The sequence below is a fragment of the Tachyglossus aculeatus genome, unplaced genomic scaffold (assembly GCF_015852505.1).
Source record: "Tachyglossus aculeatus isolate mTacAcu1 unplaced genomic scaffold, mTacAcu1.pri scaffold_1_arrow_ctg1, whole genome shotgun sequence".
Taxonomy (NCBI): Eukaryota; Metazoa; Chordata; class Mammalia; order Monotremata; family Tachyglossidae; genus Tachyglossus; species Tachyglossus aculeatus.
The window spans coordinates 5248197-5268317 of NW_024044915.1; the positions used below are offsets into that span (position 1 = coordinate 5248197).

The following is a 20121-nucleotide window of genomic DNA, read 5'->3' on the forward strand; positions in this document are numbered from 1 at the left end:
CAAAGTGCTGAGATAAGGGCCAGGATCAGTTGATGCACTGAACTTTGACTGGAAACACTTCCTCCACTGAACGTTTGAAGCCTAAGGTCACATCAAAGAGCCAGCTGAGTAAAACTTTACTGCATCCTTCTTGCCTGTGATACATTTTCTCTCATCTCTACCCACCAGATTAAGTTTTATCCTGGTAACACAGATGACTAACCAGTCGAGTGCTTCCGTGTTTGTCCTGCTGGGCCTGTCTACAGACCCCGGGCAGCAGCAGCTCCTCTGCATAATAAATAATAATAATAATAATGTTTGCATTTATTAAGCACTTACAATGTGCGAATCACTGTTCTAAGATACAAGGTGATAGGTTGTCCCATGTGGGACTCACAGTCTCCATCCCCATTTTACAGATGGGGTAACTGAGGCACAGAGAAGTGAAGTAACTTGCCCAAAGTCACACAGCTGACAAGTGGTGTGAAGCAGGTTAGAGAAGCAGCGTGGCTCAGTGGAACCAGCACGGACTTTGGAGTCAGAGGTCATGGGTTCAAATCCTGGCTCTGCCACTTGTCAGCTGTGTGACTTTGGGCAAGTCACTTCACTTCTCTGGGCCTCGGTTACCTCATCTGTAAAATGGGGATGAAGACTGTGAGCCCCCTGTGGGACAACCTGATCACCTTGTATACCCCCAGCGCTTAGAACAGTGCCTTGCACATAGTAAGCGCTTAGTAAATGCCATTATTATTATTATTATTAAGTGGTGGAGCTGGGATTAGAACCCACATTCTCTGGCTCCCAAGCCCAGGCTATTGCCACTAAGCCATGCTGCTTCTCATAATATTGGAATTTCTTAAGTACTATGTGCCAAGCAGTATTCTGAGCGCTGGAGTAGATACAAGGTTCTCAGGTTGTCCCACGTGGGGCTCAGAGTCTTAATCCCCATTTCACAGATGAGGGAACTGAGGCACAGAGAAGTTAGGTGACTTGCCCCAAAGTCACACAGCTGATAGGTGGCAGAGGTGGAATTAGAACCCATGACCTCTGACTCCCAAGCCCGGGCTCTTTCCACTAAGCCACCATGCTTCTCCTTCCTGGTTCTGTATCTGGTCACCGTTTTGGGGAACCTTCTCATCATCCTGGCCATGGGCATGGACTCGTATCTCCATTCCCCTATGTACTTTTTCCTCACTAACCTGTCCCTTTTGATGTCTGCTTCTCCTCCACCACCATCCCCAAGATGTTGGCCAACATGCAGACTGTCAGCCGCACCATCTCCAACGCCGGCTGTCTGAGCCAGATGTTTTTTTTCCATTCTATTTGGAGATCTGGACGACTTCCTCCTGGCTGTGATGGCGTTTGACCACTTCAGGGCCATCTGCCAACACCTGTGCTATGCCACGGCCAAGAACCCCCACCGCTGTGTCCTGCTGGTGGCCGCCTACTGGATCATCGCTCAGCTCAATTTCCTGTTACATACCATCCTGTTGGCTCAGCTAACCTTCTGTGCTGACCACACCATCCCCCACTTCTTCTGTGACCTGCCCCTGCTGCTGCTACTGTCCTGTTCTGACACCTCCATCAATGAGCTGCTGCTAATTTCCATGGGTGGGGGAGAATTTTAATTCATCTGATATGCATCTTAGGCTCTTAAACCCACATAATCTTTGCCATCCTGAGAATGCCCTCAGAGGGAAGCAAGCACCAAGCTTTTTCCACCGGCAGTTCCCGCCTGCCTTTGGTTTCGCTGTTCTATGGTACAGTTATCAGGGAGTACCTGGGCCCCTCACCCCCTGGCTCCTCTGATGAAAGCGGCCTAGCCGCAGTGTTGTCTGCGGTGGTGACCTCCTTGTTGAACCCCTTCACCTATAGCCTGCACAACCGTGACCTGAACTGAGCGTTGTGCACATTCTTCTGCGGGAAAACTCCCTCTATCCTGCTATGGACATTCCAGGACCCAAAATATAATAATCGTAGTATTTGTTAAGCATTTCCTAAATGCCCAGCACTGTGTTAACTGCTGAGATGAGTACACTACAATCAAACAGAATCCCTATTTCACATGAGGCTCACAATGTAAGGGGCAGGGAGAACAGGTATTTAACCCCCATTTTACAGATAAGGAGAATAAGGTATTCAACTAAAAAAAAAGCAGAGTCAGGATTAGGACCCAGGCCTCGGGAATCTCAATTCTGTGCCCATTCCATTGAGCTATGTTGTGTCTCTGGTTCGTCAAATGGGACCCGTACCCTGGGACTACAGTTTAGATTTTCTAAACTCTCCAGAGGCTGGCAAACCTCTCCAGGATTGCAGAGAAGCAGCGTGGTGTAGTGGATAGAGCATGGGCCTGGGAATCAGAGGGTCGTGGGATCTAATCCCAGCTCTGCCACTTGTTTTCTGTGTGATCTTGGGCAAGTCACCTCACTTCTCTGTGCCTCAGTTACCTCATCTGTAAAGTGGGGATTGAGATTGTGAGCCCCATGTGGGACAGGACCTGCATCCAACCCCATTTGCTTGTCCTTACCCCAGGGCTTAGTACAGTGCCAAGCACACAGTAAACACTTAATAAATACCATTATTATTATTATTATTATTATTATTATTATTATTACACTGCCAGGTCCCACATCTTCCCTTCCACATTCAGGAAACCAATTGCAGCAGTGACGGTGGCTCCAGGCTCACAGGACATGGGTTGGGGGATAGGACGGAGTGAAGAATGAAATTGTAGGTTGAGGATCGTATCTCCCAGAGAATGATGACAAGGTAAGAAGCAGCCAGAGATGGACACCATCTACAGCAATCACGAGGTCATTTGGAAACTGGCCTCAGTGCCCGGGCCTGAGCTCCCTGCTTCTCCACAGGGAGTGAGCACTGATGAAACCATGGACTTTCATGATGACTCTGAAGTGCACAATTCCTGGGAATTGGTTAGGTATTCCTCCATTTCCTCAGCCTCCATTGGCTTTCTCATTCCTGGCCATCCTCCTCGACCCACTCGGTGTCCCTGTTCTTCTGCTGATGCTCTCCCCACTTGCACACATCTCCCACAGCCCTGGCCAACCCTCCATTCCTCTGATGGTTCAGTGGCCCCAGATGAGTGCCTCCTCTATTCCCCTTGTAGACCCACTTTGGAGCAGGGCTCCCTACACCAGCCCTTTCCTCCTTTCCTCATTGTGTCCTCTTCTATCCCCACCTCTCTGGGCCCTTGTCCTTCCATTGTCTAACGGGACAGACACTTCATAGCCTCCTTTGAACCCTTAATTTCTCCTTTTCCTTCCTGCCTGTGGCAAGTACAGGCAGACATGCACTGGGATAGGGACTCCGGGCCTGGTTTTTTTTCCTGACACCTGCTATTGAGCCACCTTCTTCTAAGCCACCATCACACACCCCATCCCCAGGCACCTGGGCATCCAACTACGTCTCCCTGGGTGGCTGGTCAATGTGCCCCAGGCTCTGGTGGCTAGGGTTCTATCCAGGGGCTGGAACTCACCCACCCACAGAACCTCATTTCCCCCCCACCCCCCTCCCATAGAGGCTCAGTAGTCCTTCCCAATCAGCAGTGTTTCCTGGGGATGGACAGCTGCTGACCGGTCATCTGCAGACTTCTGACTGATTTCTACTGCAGGAATCTCACCAGCAAGTTTCTGGCCCTTGCCAGCACCTCAGACCCTTCAGAAGGGAAGTTAGGGGCCATTGATCATGGCTCTCCCTGAACACCTGCTGCAGTGTCTGTGGACAGGAGGATCCACAGTGAGTCTGGAGGAGGGAATCCATCCTAGGGATCTGGGGCAAGGAGGGACCAGTTCAGTCAGTCAACCAATCAATTAATGGTATTCACTGAGTGCTTACTGTATACCAAGCACTGTACTAGGTGCTTGAGAGAGTGCAATGTAATAGTGTTGGTAGACATGACCCCTCCCCACAGGGATCTTGCAGTTTACAGAGGAGGACAGACATTAAAATGAATCCCAATAAGGGAAATAGTAGAGCATAAAGATATTTATATGTCTGTGCTTTAAATTAAGCCCCTACTATGGTGCAGAACTCTATACTAATGGAAAATTACTATAAATAGACAAGATTTTTTTATGGAGCAGCTTTCAAATTTTTTAGTGCAGAGCAGTGAACTAAGCATTAGGAGAATGCAGTAGAGTTAGTAGATGCAAACCCTGCCCTAAGGAACTCACAATCTAGCAGGAGTGATGGCCAAGGAAATGAATTACAAGTAGTGAGAAGAGGGGACTGGGAAGACAGAGACCCTAGAGTAACTCCACTGCTCGGCCCCTGGGGCCCCAGATGTGAACGACTTTCACTAGACCCAAATGTTAAGGGAGGTTGCTAGAATGGGAACACCCCTGGATCAAAATCTCCCTGAAGCAATGTTCTCCCCAGAGAGGAGCAGAGCCCAGAGCACAAACTGAGGATGGGCCCTAATTAGGAGCATCGGGGATTAGATGCAGATTCAGGTGCAGTGCCTGTCCCCTTCATAAACCAATTTCTCCTCTCATATGTACCTCATCCCTCAGCTCCTTGGTTCTCTGGAATTAGAGGAAAGGCTCAACTATCTCTTGTCTCCCTCCTTAGACCCACACCTTGTCTGGAATTTTCCATCGAAAATGGCATCAGGCAGGAGAACCAGTGGTTTTAATCAGGTCTCGGGTTGGTGGCTTTGACCAGCCATATAGAAGCTGCAGGAATAGTGACTGAAGTATCTCACACAGGGATACATAGTTTCCCCCACCCCAGCTGGCTGGTCCACAGGACAGGGGAGAGTGGAGGCATCAGAGCCAGGGCCCTCCGTGATGGTCACTGAGCTCATCCCGACTGACCAGTGAGATCACATATGAAGGATGGGAAGGGAAATGGGGAAATATCTCTCTCTCTCTCACTCACTCACTCACTCACTCACTCACACACACACACACACACACACTCACACACCCACACCCACACACACAGACTGTTTCCTAACCCAGCCCTCTCTCCACCACAACCAACTGCCTCTCTTCCTGTGGGCATCATCTCCCAGGCAGTCATGCTCAAAATCCTTCGGACAGCAGACAGGGCACAGTGGCCATTCCAGAAAGTAGCAGAGTAGAGGACAGGGACTCCAGGTTTACCTGGCCAATGCAGCCCCTTTCCTCTGGCAGCTTCCAACCTGCTGCTCCCTCCGAGGAAGTTTGGGGTTGAAAGTCACTGGATCTATTTACAGAGCTGTCAGGGAACGGGCCCATCAGAATCCTGAGTGAGAGGTGCATTAGGGGAGTGGCAAGAGCAGGATTTGGACTCTGGGACCATAGTGGAGCTCAAGGGACAGGGGGCCAGCGTGGTGAAGGAGGGAAGAGAATAGTGAAAGGGGGTGGAAAGGATCTGTGGGCCAGAGCAAAAATAGGAATTCCCTTGAGAGGTTTATGTTATTGTTTGGGTGATCATGAGTTTGTATGTGTGTGTGTCAGCCTGAAGAGTGTATAAACTAGACTTTGAGCTCGTTGTGGGCAGGGATTTTCACTGTTTATTGTTGTTTTGTTCTTTCCCAAGAGCTTAATACAGTACTCTGCACACAGTAAGTGTTTAATAAATAAGATAGATTGAATGAATGAACTATCAAGGAGGGGGCAGTGTGGGTGGAGGAATAACAGGAAGGTTGGGGGTGATAGCAGCAGGGATGGGGCAGGGCATGGAGGGTAGGTTGGTGGGGTGACATGAGTGTCAGGAAAAACTTTCAATCCTAGTCTTCATTTCAGAGGTGGTGAGAAAGAGGAGATGGAAGAGGGGCAGAACCCAACCGAGTAATGTCTACAGATGCCCATGGTGCCAGGCTGGGTCTCTGCTGCCCAAACCTCTTCCTTTACCCACTCTGGCCCCAGAGGTTCAATGGAGAGGGGCAGGGTCCATGGGATAGTAGTCCTGGCCAGCAATGGGTTTCCAATAAGCCATTCAGTGTGGGTCTGGTCCTGGGCTCCAAATCTCCAGGCACACTGTCCCTGGAAATGGGGAGAGGGAATGACTGGGGGCTGGGGTCCTGGCAAAGCAGCGGCTGGAGTTGGGGCAGAGGAGGAGAGGGGTCGCTGGCCTAGATTTCCATTGGCAGCTGAGCATCTTCCCGACCCTGGACCAGGAGATTGGTGTCCGGGAGCGGGAGCAGGAAGAGGGGTTTGGGGTGATAGTCAGTGACCCAGCCGGTGTCCTTCCACATGTAGTGACTGCTGTGTAACAGAGGTCCTTCTCTCAGTGACTCTGGTGTTGGACAAGAAAAATTGGCTAGGCCCCCTACCCTCACAGACAAACTTAGCCTCTTCCAATGTCCCCCACCCCGCCCAATTCCAAGCACCCAACTAAGCAGAGATGGTATCCAAGAGGCTGCAGGTAAGGGCTGGCTAGAGGTGGGCAACAGAAGAGAGGGAGGAGAGGAAGAAGACACTCCCAGCAGATCAAAAGATCAGTACATATATATATATAAAACGTGTGAATTTGTGCATGCATGTGCATGTGAATAAGGTCATTCATTCATTCATTCAATTGTATTTATTGAGTGCTTACTGTGTGCAGAGCACTGTACTAAGCGCTTGGGAAGTACAAGTTGGCAACATATAGAGACGGTCCCTATGCAACAGTGGGCTCACAGGCTAGAAGGGGGAGACAGAGAACAAAAGAAAACATATTAACAGAATAAAATGAGTAGAATAAATATGTACAAGTAAAATAAATAAATAGAGTAATAAATACATACAAACATATATGCATATATACAGGTGCTGTGGGGAAGGGAAGGAGGTAAGGCGGGGGGATGGAGAGGGGGAGGAGGGGGAGAGGAAGGCGGGGGCTCAGTCTGGGAAGGCCTCCTGGAGGAGGTGAGCTCTCAGTAGGGCCTTGAAGGGAGGAAGAGAGCTAGCTTGGCGGATAGGCAGAGGGAGGGCATTCCAGGCCAGGGGGATGATGTGAGCCGGGGGTCAAAGGCGGGACAGGTGAGAACGAGGCACGGTGAGGAGATTAGCAGCAGAGGAGCGGAGGGTGCGGGCTGGGCTGTAGAAGGAGAGAAGGGAGGTGAGGTAGGAGGGGGCGAGGTGATGAAGAGCCTTGAAGCCGAGGGTGAGGAGTTTCTGCCTGATGCGTAGGTTGATTGGTATCCACTGGAGATTTTTGCGGAGGGGAGTAACATGCCCAGAGCGTTTCTGGACAAAGACAATCCGGGCAGTGGCGTGAAGTATGGATTGAAGTAGGGAGAGACAAGAGGATGGGAGATCGGAGAGGAGGCTGATAGAGTAATCCAGACAGGATAGGATAAGAGCTTGAACGAGCAGGGTAGTGGTTTGGATGGAGAGGAAAGGGCGGATCTTAGTAATGTTGCGGAGCTTAGACCGGCAGGTTTTGGTGACGGCTTGGATGTGAGGGGTGAACGAGAGAGCGGAGTCGAGAATGACACCAAGGATGCGGGCTTGTGAGACGGGAAGAATGGTAGTGCCATCAACAGTGATGGGAAAATCAGGGAGAGGGCAGGGTTAGGGAGGGAAGACAAGGAGTTCAGTCTTGGGACATGTTGAGTTTTAGGTGGTGGGCAGACATCCAGATAGAGATGTCCTGAAGGCAGGAGGAGAGGCGAGCCTGGAGGGAGGGAGAGAGAGCTGGGGGGGGGGGGGGTGTATATGGGCACACATATGTTTGAGTATATATAAGCAGATGCATTTGTGTTTTTGTGTATATATCCATGCATGCTTAGGTATCTACATATGTGTATGCATAGTTGCATATATGTACATGAATAGTATGTGTGAAAGCATATATATGCATATGTACATTATTTATAGGTGTATATGTGAACATATTTATGCATATGCATGTGAACATGCCTGTGTATTTAAGAATGGGCATATTCATTCATTCAATCATATTAATTCATTCATTCATTCAATCATATTTATTGAGCGCTTACTGTGTGCACAGCACTATACTAAGCACTTGGAAAGTACAAGTTAGCAACATATAGAGACAGTCCCTACCCAACAGCGGGCTCACAGTCTAGAAGGGGGAGACAGACAACAAAACAAAATATATTATCAAAATACAAGAAATAGAATAGTAAATATGTACAAGTAAAATAAATAGAGTAATAAATCTGTACACACATAAATACAGGTGCTGTGGGGAGGGGAAGGAGGTAGGGCGGGGGGGATGGGGAGGAGGAGAAGGAGGGGGCTCAGTCTGGGAAGGCCTTCTGGAGGAGGTGAGCTCTCAGTAGGGCTTTGAAGGGAGGAAGAGAGCTAGCTTGGCGGATGTGAGGAGGGAGGGCATTCTAGGCCAGGGGGAGGACGTGGGCCAGGGATTGATGGCAGGACAGGCGAGAACCCTGTGAGCCCACTGTTGGGTAGGGACCATCTCTATATGTTGCCAACTTGTACTTCCCAAGCGCTTAGTACAGTGTTCTGCATACAGTAAGTGCTCAATAAATACGATTGAATGAATGAATGAATGAATGAATGAATGAATGAGAACGAGGCGCAGTGAGGAGGTTAGCGGCAGAGGAGCAGAGGGTGCACGCTGGGCTGTAGAAGGAAAGAAGGAAGGTGAGGTAGGAGGGAGCAAGGTGATGGAGAGGCTTGAAGCCGAGAGTGAGGAGTTTTTGCCTGATGCGTAGGTTGACTGGTAGCCACTGGAGATTTTTGAGGAGGGGAGTAACATGCCCAGAGCATTTCTGCACAAAGATTTCTGCAGCAGTGTGAAGTATAGATTGAAGTGGGGAGAGACAGGAGGATGGGAGATGAGAGAGAAGGCTGATGCAGTAATCCATATGCATGTTTGTGCCTATGTATGTACATGTCGCTGCTTTCAATCATGACTTACTCATTGCAGAACCATCACAGCCATGGGTTCCGCAAACCAGACGGGTGACTCGGCATTTGTCCTGCTGGGTCTGTCCAGCGACCCCGGGCAGCAGCGGCTCCTCTTCCTGCTCTTCCTGACTCTATACCTGGTCACCGTGGGGGGAAACCTGCTCATCGTCTTGGCCATCAGCGCCGACTCACACCTCCACTCCCCCATGTACTTTTTCCTCACCAACCTGTCCCTGGTTGATATCTGCTTCTCCTCCAACACCGTCCCCAAGATGCTGGCCAACATGCAGACTGGCAACCCAGCCATCTCCTATGCCGGCTGTCTGAGCCAAGTGTATTTTCTATCTCTATTTGGAGGTCTGGATGAATTCCTCTTGGCCGTGATGGCTTTTGACCGCTTCACGGCCATCTGTCGGCCCTTGGGCTATGCCACAGCCATGAGTCCCTGGCGCTGTGTCCTGCTGGTGGCCACCTGCTGGATCATTGCTCAACTCAGTTCCCTGCTACACACAATCCTGCTAGCTCAGCTAACCTTCTGTGCTGACCACACTGTCCCACATTTCTTCTGTGACCTGACCCTGCTTTTTGCTCTGTCCTGTTCCGACACCACCATCAATGAGCTGATGCTAATGTCCATGGGCGGGATGGTGATTTTAATTCCGCTAACATGCATTTTGGGCTCTTATGCCCACATAATCTTTGCTATCCTGAGAATGCCCTCAGCGGGAAGCAAGCGCAAAGCCTTCTCCACCTGTGGTTCTCACCTGGCTGTGGTCTTGCTCTTCTATGGTACGGTCATTGGTGTGTACCTTTGCCCCTCGCACCCTGGCTCCACAGATGAGATCAGCCAACCTGCAGTGGTGTATGCAGTAGTGACACCCCTCCTCAATCCCTTCATCTACAGCCTGCGCAACCGTGACCTGCACCGGGCCCTCAACAAGCTCTTCGGCCAGGGAATGCCCTTTATCCTGTTAGAGAGATTCCAGGCCCCTAAATAGAATGTATTTGTTAAGCACTTACTCTATTCCAAGCACCATACTAAGCACTGGGGTAAATAAAATAGCCTGCAGTCTAAAGGGGTAAGTGATACCAGCTATTTCATCCACTCTATACAGATGAAGTGACTGAGGCATAAGGAGTTAAGTGACTTGTCCAAGGTCTCACATCTGCTAAGTGCTTCAGCAAAAATTAGAACCCAGGCTTGGTGATTCACAATCCTGTGCTCACTGCCTTGAGTTCATTCCATTAAAATCACATCTCCAAGAGGCATTCCCCCACCAAACCCTTATTTTCTCTTCCCTCACTCCGTTCTGCTTCACCCCTGCACTTGGATTTTCACCTTTATTCACCCCACCCTCAGCCCCACACCTCCTATGTACACATCTGCAATTAATTTATTTATATTAATTTAGCCTTTCCTGATAGTCCATAAGCTCCTTGTGGGAAGGGAATGTGTTTACCAACTCTGTTATAGTATACTCACCAAGTGAGTACAGTGCTCTGAACACAGTAAGCCTCAATAAATACGACTGAATGAAGTGCATAGTATAGTCCTTTGCACACAATAAATACTCAAAAAATACAATTGAATGATTGATCGTCTGCGTGACTGATTGATCAATTGAGCTGTGCTGCTTCTCTGGAGCTGGATTTAGATCTCTGGTGCTTTGATCTCAGATTTTCCAAAGGCTCTGGAGTTTTGGACCACCTTCCCAGGATCACATTTCCCTTTTGGGTCTCACCCTTTCCCCTCCATATTCAGGAGGGGTGAGGCTTGGTGGCTTCAGGCCTGCAGGAGATGGGGAGGGGAATGGGGTTGAACAAAGGTTCAATTTGGGGGTGGAGGATTATATCCTCTGGATGGTGATGATGAGGTAAGGGGAAGCAAGAGAAGGACCATCTGAAGCTATCATTAGTTCACTGGGGAACCAGCCACAGTGCCCGGACCTGAGCTCTCTGCTTCTCTGCAGGGAGTGAACACTGATGAAGCCAGGGAACTTTCACAAAGACTCCAAAGTGCACAATTTCCTAGAAATTCACTGGGCATTACACCATATCCTCCTGGGCACCTCTTCCTCGACTCATCTGGCCTCTCTGGTCTTCTTCTGCCCCCTGCCACAGTCCCACACCTAACTCCCAACCCAGATGGCCATCATCCCAACTCTCTGATAATCCAGTGGCCCGCTCTGTTTTTCATGCAGACTCCTGCCTCAGGGTGGAGCTCCACACACTCTCCTCTTCTGTCTTTCACTGTGTCCTCTTCTTCCCCATGGGACACCCTAACTGCTCCTCCCTGGGTGGCCGGTCATCATGCACCACACCCCCACACAAACTGGACTCCATCCATGGACCAGGGCTCCACTGTGCTCAGAGCCCCCCTACCCTCCATATGCTCAGTGGTCCCTCTCGATGAACAGCGTTTCCTTGGGGTGCGCAACTGCAAGATGGTCATCACTTTCCATCTAATATGGGAAATGGTGCTCGGACCTTTCTGTGGTTTCTACTGCAGGGATCTTCTCACTGGCCGGTTCCCGACCCTTCCCTGGATCTGGTGCCCTTCTGTAGGGAGTTTTGGGGACAGCCAGCAGGTTGAGGCCCTTCTCCAAGTTGACTTAGTGCCTAGGGACAGGAGGACCCTCAGTGAGTCTGAAGGAAGGTATCCAGCCCAGGGAACAGGGGCAAGTAAAAGGTCACAGCTCAGTCAATCACATTTGAGAAGCAGCATGGCATAGTCGATAGAGCACAGGCCTGGGAGTCAGAAGGTCATGGGTTCTAATCCCCGCTCCACCATTTGCCTGCTATTTGACCTTGGGCAAGTCACTTTAATTCTCTGTGCCTCGATTACCTCATCTGTGAAATGGGGATTGAGCCTGTGAGCCACACATGGGACAAGGACTCTTTCCAACCCGATTTGCTTGTATCTACCTCAGTGCTTAGTACAATAGAAAGTTGTGGGTTCTAATCACGGCTCCACTACTTGTCTGCTGTGTGACCTTGTGCAAGTCACTTAACTTACCTGAGCCTCAGTTACCTCATCCGTAAAATGGGGATTAAGACTGTGAACCCCATGTGGTACATGGACTGTGTCCAACCTGATTTGCTTGTGTCCACCCAAGCGCTTAGTACAGTGACTGGCACATAGCAAGTGCTTAAGAAATATCATAATTATTATTATTATTACAGTGCCTGGAACACAGTTATTGCCTAACAAATGTCATTATTGTTATTATTATTATTATTGTTAGTATTATTAATCAATCAATGTTATTCATTGAGCACTTACCATGTCCCAAACATTACACTCAGTGCTTGAGACAGTACCATATGATAGATTAGGTAGACAAGACTCCTCCTTACAAGGAGCTTATGTTTACAGAGGGGACAGACATGAAACAAAATTACTGATAGGGGAAATAGTAGAGTGTAAGGATATTTACATAAGTGGTGTACTTTTCATTTGCACTTACTAAGGTGCAGAACACTGCTAATGTTTGGAAGATTACAGTAGAGTAAATAGACAAGATTTCTCTTATTGACCAGGTTAGAATCTAGTGCAGAGCAATGTGCTAAGCACTTGGGGGAGTACAGTAGACATAGGAGATACAATCCCTACCTTCGGGTAGCTTACAATTTAGCAGGAGAAACTAATGGGGTAATAATAATAATTAGGAAGATGATGGCATTTGTTTAGCGCTTACTATGTGCATAGCACTGTTCTAAGCACTGTGGAGTATGGAAGGTGATAAGGTTGTCCCGAGTGGGGCTCACAGTCTTAATTCCCATTTTACAGATGAGGGAACAGAGACAGAGAAGTGAAATGACATGCCCAAAGTCACACAGCTGACAATTGGCAGAGTCAGGATTTGAAGCCATGATCTCTGACTCCCAAGCCCGGGCTCTTTCCATTGAGTCACGCTGCTTCTCATAATGATGGGATTTCTTAAGCACTTACTATGTGGAAAACAATGTTCTAAGCGCTGGGGAGGTTACAAGGTGATCAGATGGTCCCACGTGGCACGTGGGGCTCACATTCTTATTCCCCATTTTACAGATGAGGTAACTGAGGCACAGAGAAGTTGAGTGACTTGCCCAAAGTCACACAGCTGACAAGTGGCAGAGTCAGGATTTGAACCCATGAGCTCTGAGTCCCAAGCCCTGGCTCTTTCCACTGAGGCACACTGCTTTTTAGCATAGTGAAAAGAGTTACATAGACTCTAGAATTAATCCACTGCTTGGTGTCTGGGATCTAACATTTGAACTAGTTTTGCTAGACTCAGGGGTTAAGGGAGATAGCTAGAGTCAGAACTCCCCTTGGACAAGGTCCGCCTGAAGTGATGGTATCCCCAGGGGACAGCAGAGCTGAGGCACGAACCAAAGACTGACTCTAATGAGGAGCATGGGGATTGGATAGCTGAGTGAAGTGCCTGCCCCCTTTATGAACCACTTTCCTTTCTCATAAGCACCTTTGGCCTCAGCCCTTTGGTTCTCTGGAATTAGAGGAAAGGTCCTCTATCTCCCATCTCCATCCTTAGGCCCACACCTTATCTGGAATTTTCCATCCCAGAAGGCATCATATGACAGAGTCAGCAGTTCTAGACAAGTCTCTGATGGTGGCCTTGACCAGCCAGATTGGAGTAGCAGGAAGAGAGACTGAAAAATCTCACAGAGGGACTCATAGCTTCCCCAAGCTATGGTGGGGGACAGTGACAGTGGTGACAGTGTCTGTGGTCACCTGGACTGACTGGTCAGGTCAGAAATGATGGGAAGGTAGATGGGGATTCTCTCTCTCTCTCTCTTTCACACACACATCATCATCATCATCATCATCAATCGTATTTATTGAGTGCTTACTATGTGCAGAGCACTGGACTAAGCGCTTGGGAAGTACAAATTGGCAACATATAGAGACAGTCCCTACCCAACAGTGAGCTCACAGTCTAGAAGGGGGAGACAGAGAACAAAACCAAACATACTAACAAAATAAAATAAATAGAATAGATATGTACAAATAAAATAAATAAATAAATGAATAGAGTAATAAATATGTACAAACATATATACATATATACAGGTACTGTGGGGAAGGGAAGGAGGTAAGATGGGGGGGATGAAGAGGGGGACGAGGGGGAGAGGAAGGAAGGGGCTCAGTCTGGGAAGGCCTCCTGGAGAAGGTGAGCTCTCAGCAAGGCCTTGAAGGGAGGAAGAGAGCTAGCTTGGCGGATGGGTAGAGGGAGGGCATTCCAGGCCCGGGGGATGACGTCTGCCGGGGGTCGATGGCGGGACAGGCGAGAGCGAGGTACGGTGAGGAGATTAGCGGCGGAGGAGCAGAGGGTGCGGGCTGGGCTGTAGAAGGAGGGAAGGGAGGTGAGGTAGGAGGGGGCGAGGTGATGGAGAGCCTTGAAGCCCAGGGTGAGGAGTTTCTGCCTGATGCGCAGATTGATTGGTAGCCACTGGAGATTTTTGAGGAGGGGAGTGATATGCCCAGAGCGTTTCTGGACAAAGATAATCCGGGCAGCACCCTTCCCTTACCCTTAATAAAAACCTCTCCCCACCACCACCAACTCCCTTCCTCCCTGTGGGCAGCATCTCTCGGTCAGTCATGCTCAAAGTCCCCTGGACAACAGACAGGACAGAGTGGACATTCCAGAGAGCAACGGAGCAGAGGCCAGGAGTTCCAAGTTTCGCCTAGTAATAGAAGCCCTTTCCCTATCACAACCTACCCAGCTGCTCCCTCCGAGGGAGTTTGGTGTTGAAGGGTCCTGGATCTATTGTCAGCACTGCCTTGGGGACAGGTCTTTTGGAGCCCTGAGTGAGGGGTGGGCTAGAGAGAGGCAAAAGCAGGATTTGGGCTCCAGGATTAGAATGGAACATTGACAGGACAAAGGGAAGGGTGTGGTGGGGGGGAAATAGAGAAGGGGGTGGGAAAGGTCCCTGTTCCAGAGAAAAGATTGAAATTCCCTTGAGAAATTTGTGTTATTGTTTGTGTGACTGTGTGCATGTGTGTGCGTGTGTGTCCATGCCACTGAACAGTGTGTAGACTAACACAGATGGGGCAAAGTGGGTGGAGAAATAATAGAGAGGGTGGTGTTGATGACAACAGGGAGGGTCAGGGTGTGGACGGTAAGGGATAGAGGGCGGCATGGTGTCAGGAAAAGCTTTTAATCCTAGCCCATGGTTCAGAAGCGGTGAGAAAGAGGAGGTGGAAGAAGGGCAGAACCCATGGAGCATTGTCTATGTTTGTCTGTGGTGTCAGGTTGGGTCTCTGCTGCCGAAGCCCCAGGCTTTACCCACTCTGGCCCCAAAGAATCAGCAGAGAACGGCTGGATCCCTGAGGTGGTAGTCCTGGCTGGTGATGGTGTTTTTGTTTGTTTCTTTGTTTTTCTTTAACAGTATTTGTTAAGCACTTACTATGTGACAGGCAATGTAGTAAGCAATGGGGGTAGATTCAAGCTAATCAGGTTGGACACAGTCCATGTCCCACGTGGGACTCACACTCTCAATCCCCATTTTGCAGATGAGTTACCTGAGGTCCAGAGAAGTTAGGTAATGTACCTAATGTCACCCAGCAGGTGCATAGTCCGGCTGGAATTAGAACTCAAGTCCTTCTGATTCCCAAGCCTGTGCTCTATCTACTAAGCAACACTACTTCTCCTGGGCCTTGTGTTCTCCTGGGCCCATGGGTTGTGAGTCTGTGCCTGGGCTCCAATCGCCAGACTTGCTGTCCCTGGAAATGGGGAGAGGGCATGGCTGGGGGCTGGTGTTCTGGCAGGGCAGGGACAGGAGTCAGGGGCAGCAAAGGAGAAATACCTGTGGCCTAGACTTCCATGGGCAGCTGAGCATCTTCCCAGCTCCGGTCTGTGAGATTGTTACATGGGAAAGGGAGCAAGGAGAAGGGATTGGAGGGATGGTCAGTGACCCAGCGAGTGACCCTGCATAGTGGTTGTTGTGTAACAAGAAGTCCTTCCATTACTGACCCTGGTGTTGAAGAAGGAGGTATATGGCCATTGACCCTCGTGTTGACAAAAGAGGCAGAGGGCAGGATCTCTACCCCTACAGACACACTCAGTAGCTCTGCCCACCACCCCTGTACAAAGGGAACACTAAACAAAGACAGTATCGAAATTGGGCTGCGGGTAAGGGCTGGCTGGGGGTGGGCAGTAAGGGTGAAGGATGAGAGGATGGAGGCATTCCCAAGAGATCAGCCAGAGCAAGGGGAAGGCAATGGTCAGGCAAGTGAGGGCAAGATTAGTGCCAGCAAATGGCTCCCATGACTGACCAACCACTGGCTAGGGATAGCCTGTATATATCTCAGAGGATTCTCAATCTTCCCAGACCCTTCCTCATGCAAATTGATCTGTATATGTCTGCAATTGCATGCATATGAGCATGTATGTGTATACGTATGCAAAAGTAAACCTGGTAACATATGTGTGTGTGTGTCTGTGTGTGCATGCATATATATGCATGTATACACACACAGGTATGCATACGCATGTATTTGTGTTTATGTGCATACATATGTATGTCTACAAGCATGTAAACTCATTAAGGGCAGGGAATGTTTCCGTTAATTGTGTTGAATAGTGTTGAACCACTAAGCAGTGGTTAGGGCTTGAGCCTGGGGGTCAAAAGGTCAGGGGTTCTAATCCTGGCTCTGCCACTTGTCTGCTGTGTGACCTTGGGCAAGTCACTTTCTTCTCTGGGCCTCACTTACCTCATCTGTAGAATGGGGATTGAGATTGGGAACCCTACATGGGACAGGAACTGTGTCCAACCCTATTTGCTTGTATGTAATAATAATAATAATAATGGCATTTATTAAGCACTTACTATGTGCAAAGCACTGTTATAAGCGCTGGGGAGGTTACCAGGTGATCAGGTTGTCCCACGGGGGGTTCACAGTCTTAATTCCCATTTTACAGATGAGGTAACTGAGGCACAGTGAAGTTTAGTGACTTACCCAAAGTCACACAGCTGACAATTGGCAGAGCTGGGATTTGAACCCTAGAATTTAGTACGGTGCCTGGCACATAGTAAGTGCTTAACAAATGCCATTATTATTATTAATAGTAGTAGTAGTAGTAGTAGTAGTAGTAGTAGTAGTAGTAGTAGTACTCTTCCAATTGTGTAGTACAGTGCTCTGCACTCAGCCAAACACTCAATAAATACCACTGATTGACTGATGTTATGTTGGTATATGTCTGAGCATTTATGTATGTATATGTGTACATATGTGGGTGAGCAGATGTGTGTGTGTGTGTGTGTGTGTGTGTGTCTGTGTCTGTGTTTGTGCCTATGTATCTGCATGTTGTTACTTTCAATCATGACTTTCTCATTGCAGAACGATCTCAGCCATGGGTTCCACAAACCAGACGGGCGACTCAGTGTTCATCCTGCTTGGCCTTTCCAGTGAACCCGGGCAGCAGCGGATCCTCTTCGTTCTCTTCCTGGCTCTATACGTGGTCACTGTCGGCGGGAACCTACTCATTGTCCTGGCCATCGGCACTGACTCACACCTCCACTCCCCCATGTACTTTTTCCTCGCCAATCTGTCCCTGGATGACATCTGCTATGCAAAGATTTCTCTGCAGGAAGAAATCCTGCATTAGGGGTGATTTCAGACCCCTAATTGCAATAATTTTCATATTTTTTATGGTGCCGAGCACCATATTAAGCACTGGGGTAGATACAATACAATTGGACCTGACAATGAATTTGTCCTACAGTCTAAGGGGAAGGGTCACCAACTATTTATTTCCCACTTTAGAGATGAAGAGACAGAGGCATAAAGAAGTTTGGTGACTTGTCCAAGGCTGGTAGTAGCCCACTCCAAGACCCCTACTCCTCCCAGAGACTCTGTGGTCCTTCCTGATGAACAGGGCTTCTTGGAAATGGGCATTTGCCGACCCGTTGTCACTTTCCAGCTAATTCAGGAAATGGTGCTTAGTGTTTTCCTGGTGTCTTCTACAGGGGTCATGCTGGCCAGTTCCTGACCACGGCCCGGACCTTGGGCCCTTCCATAGTGACTCGGGACAGGAGGACCCACAGAGAGTATGGAGGAGAGGTCTCAGTCCAGAAGGGCCAAAGAGAAGAGCACATTTCAAACAATTAATTAATCAGTGGTATTCACTGAGCGCTTACTATATCAATGTATTAAGAGCATGGAAGAGTACAAGGTAATAAATTTGGTTGACATGACTCCTGCCCATAAAGAGCTTATGGTGTACAGAGCAGGGGACAAACATTAAAATAAATTATGGGTAGGGGCAACAGTAGATGATATGGCTATTTACATAAGTGTTGTTCTTTTTGATTAAGCACTCACTACATGCAGAGCAGTATTCTAGCATTTGGAAGATTAAAATAGTGTACGTAGAAAAGTTTTCTGCTCTGGAGAAGGTTGGAGAACCAGAATGGCCAACTGGAAAGAGACAGGGGTGGGAGTAACGGGACCTGGCTTCTAAACCTAGCTCTTGTTCTAATCAAAGACCAATAGAGGTAGTAAGCACCATTACTGCCCTCGAGGAGCTCACAAATACAGGAGAGGCAGACAATGAAATAAATTACAGGGAACCAGAAGATGGGACTGGGAAAACAGAGACCCTAGAGTAACTCCACTGCTTGGCTACTGGTCCAAGAATTGAGCCAGTTTCACTAGACACAGGGGTTAAGAGAGATAGCTAGATTGGGGATGCTCCCAAGACAAGATTTCCCCAAAGTGATGGTCTCCCCAGAGAGTACAGCCCAGGGTACGAACTCAGGACTGGCCCTAATGAGGAACATTGGAGATTAGATTGCCAGGTGCAGTGCCGGTCTCCTTTGTACACCACTTCCTCCTCTCATAAGTACCTTATCCCTCGGCCCCTTGGAACTCTGGAATTAGAGGAGAGGCTTTTCTGTCCCCCATCTCCAACCTTAGACCCATGTCTTCTCTGGAACCTTCCATTCCTAAAAGCATGAGGCAGCAGAGGCAGTAGGTTTAAACAGGCCATTCTCTCTCTCTCTCTCTCTCTCTCTCTCTCTCTCTCTCTCTAGCTCACTCATACACACACACCCCCACCCCACCCACACACACAGAGCACACATATCTCTTCCCCTAACCAACCTTCTCCTCATCACCTCTAACTGCCTCTCTCCTTGTGGGCAGCATCTCCCTGGCAGTCACGTTTTAAATCTTACCAGACAGCAGATAGGACACTGTGGCCAATCCATTGAGCAGCAGAGCAGAAGCCAGGGGCTCCAGGTTTGCCTGGCAGGGCAGCCCCTTTCCTCTGGCAGCTCCCACCCTACTGCTCCCCGGAGGGAGTTTGGGGTTGAAGGACTCTAGACCTGTTAACAGAGCTGGCAGGGAACAGGCCTCAACAGAGACCTGAGTGAGTGACATGTTAGGGAGAAGCAATAGCAGGATTTGTACTCCAGGACCAGAATAGAGCATTGTCAGGACAATGAGAAGCAGGTGGGAAGTGTCTGTGGACCAGAACAAAAAAGGGAAAATATTTTTGAGGTGTATGTTTTTGTCTGTGTGATTGTGTGTGTGCATGTGACTGAATAGTGTGCAGACTAAAAAAGAAGAAGCAGTGTTGATAGAAAAATGACAGGGAGTTTGGGGGAAGATGATCAATAGAGAGGTGCAGAAGGGATGGGGCAGGGCATGGAGGGTACGGTAGAGAGGGTGGTGTTGATGACAGGAAAAGCTTTCAATTCTATCCCTCAGTTTGGAAGTTGTGGGGAAGAGGAGAAGGAAATGTGGGCAGAACCCACCAGAGCAATGTCTATGAATCCCTATGATTCCAAGCTGGGTCTCTGCTACTTAAGCAGCAGCCCTTACCTTACTCTGGTGGAAAGGAGCCAGGTGGCTGAGGTGGCAGTCATTTATTCATTCATTCAATCGCATTTATTTAGTGCTTACTGTGTGCAGAGCACTGTACTAAGCGCTTGGGAAGTACACGTTAGCAACATATAGAGACAATCCCTACCCAACAGTGGGCTCACAGTCTAGAAAGAGAAGTGACTTGTCCAAAGTCACACAGCTGACAAGTGGCAGAGCCAGAATTTGAACCCATGACCTCTGACTCCAAAGCCCATGCTCTTTCCACTGAGCCATGCTGCTTTGCTCCTGGGGGGCAAAGGTGTTCTGTTAGGTCCATCAGTTGTGGATATGAGATTGGGTTACAGTCGCTGGACATGCTGTCTCTAGAAATGGGGAGTGGGGTGGCTGGGGCCTGGGGTCTTGGCAGAGCAAGGACTGGAGTGGGGTCAGCTGAAGAGAAGTATTGGTGGCTTAGACTGAGTGTCTTCCCAGCCCTGG

General features: G+C 49.0%; 1 protein-coding gene and 1 pseudogene across 1 annotated transcript; both read left to right on the forward strand.

The window, feature by feature from the left end:
- Positions 1 to 1186: 1186 nt before the first annotated feature.
- Positions 1187 to 1879, forward strand: LOC119923520 (annotated as a pseudogene).
- A 6965-nt stretch (positions 1880 to 8844) lies between these two features.
- Positions 8845 to 9910, forward strand: LOC119923559 (olfactory receptor 1361-like). Its single transcript, XM_038742917.1, has one exon. The coding sequence runs from the start codon at positions 8846 to 8848 to the stop codon at positions 9809 to 9811; it is 966 nt and encodes a 321-aa protein (XP_038598845.1). The 5' UTR covers position 8845; the 3' UTR covers positions 9812 to 9910.
- The last annotated feature ends 10211 nt before the right edge of the window (positions 9911 to 20121 follow it).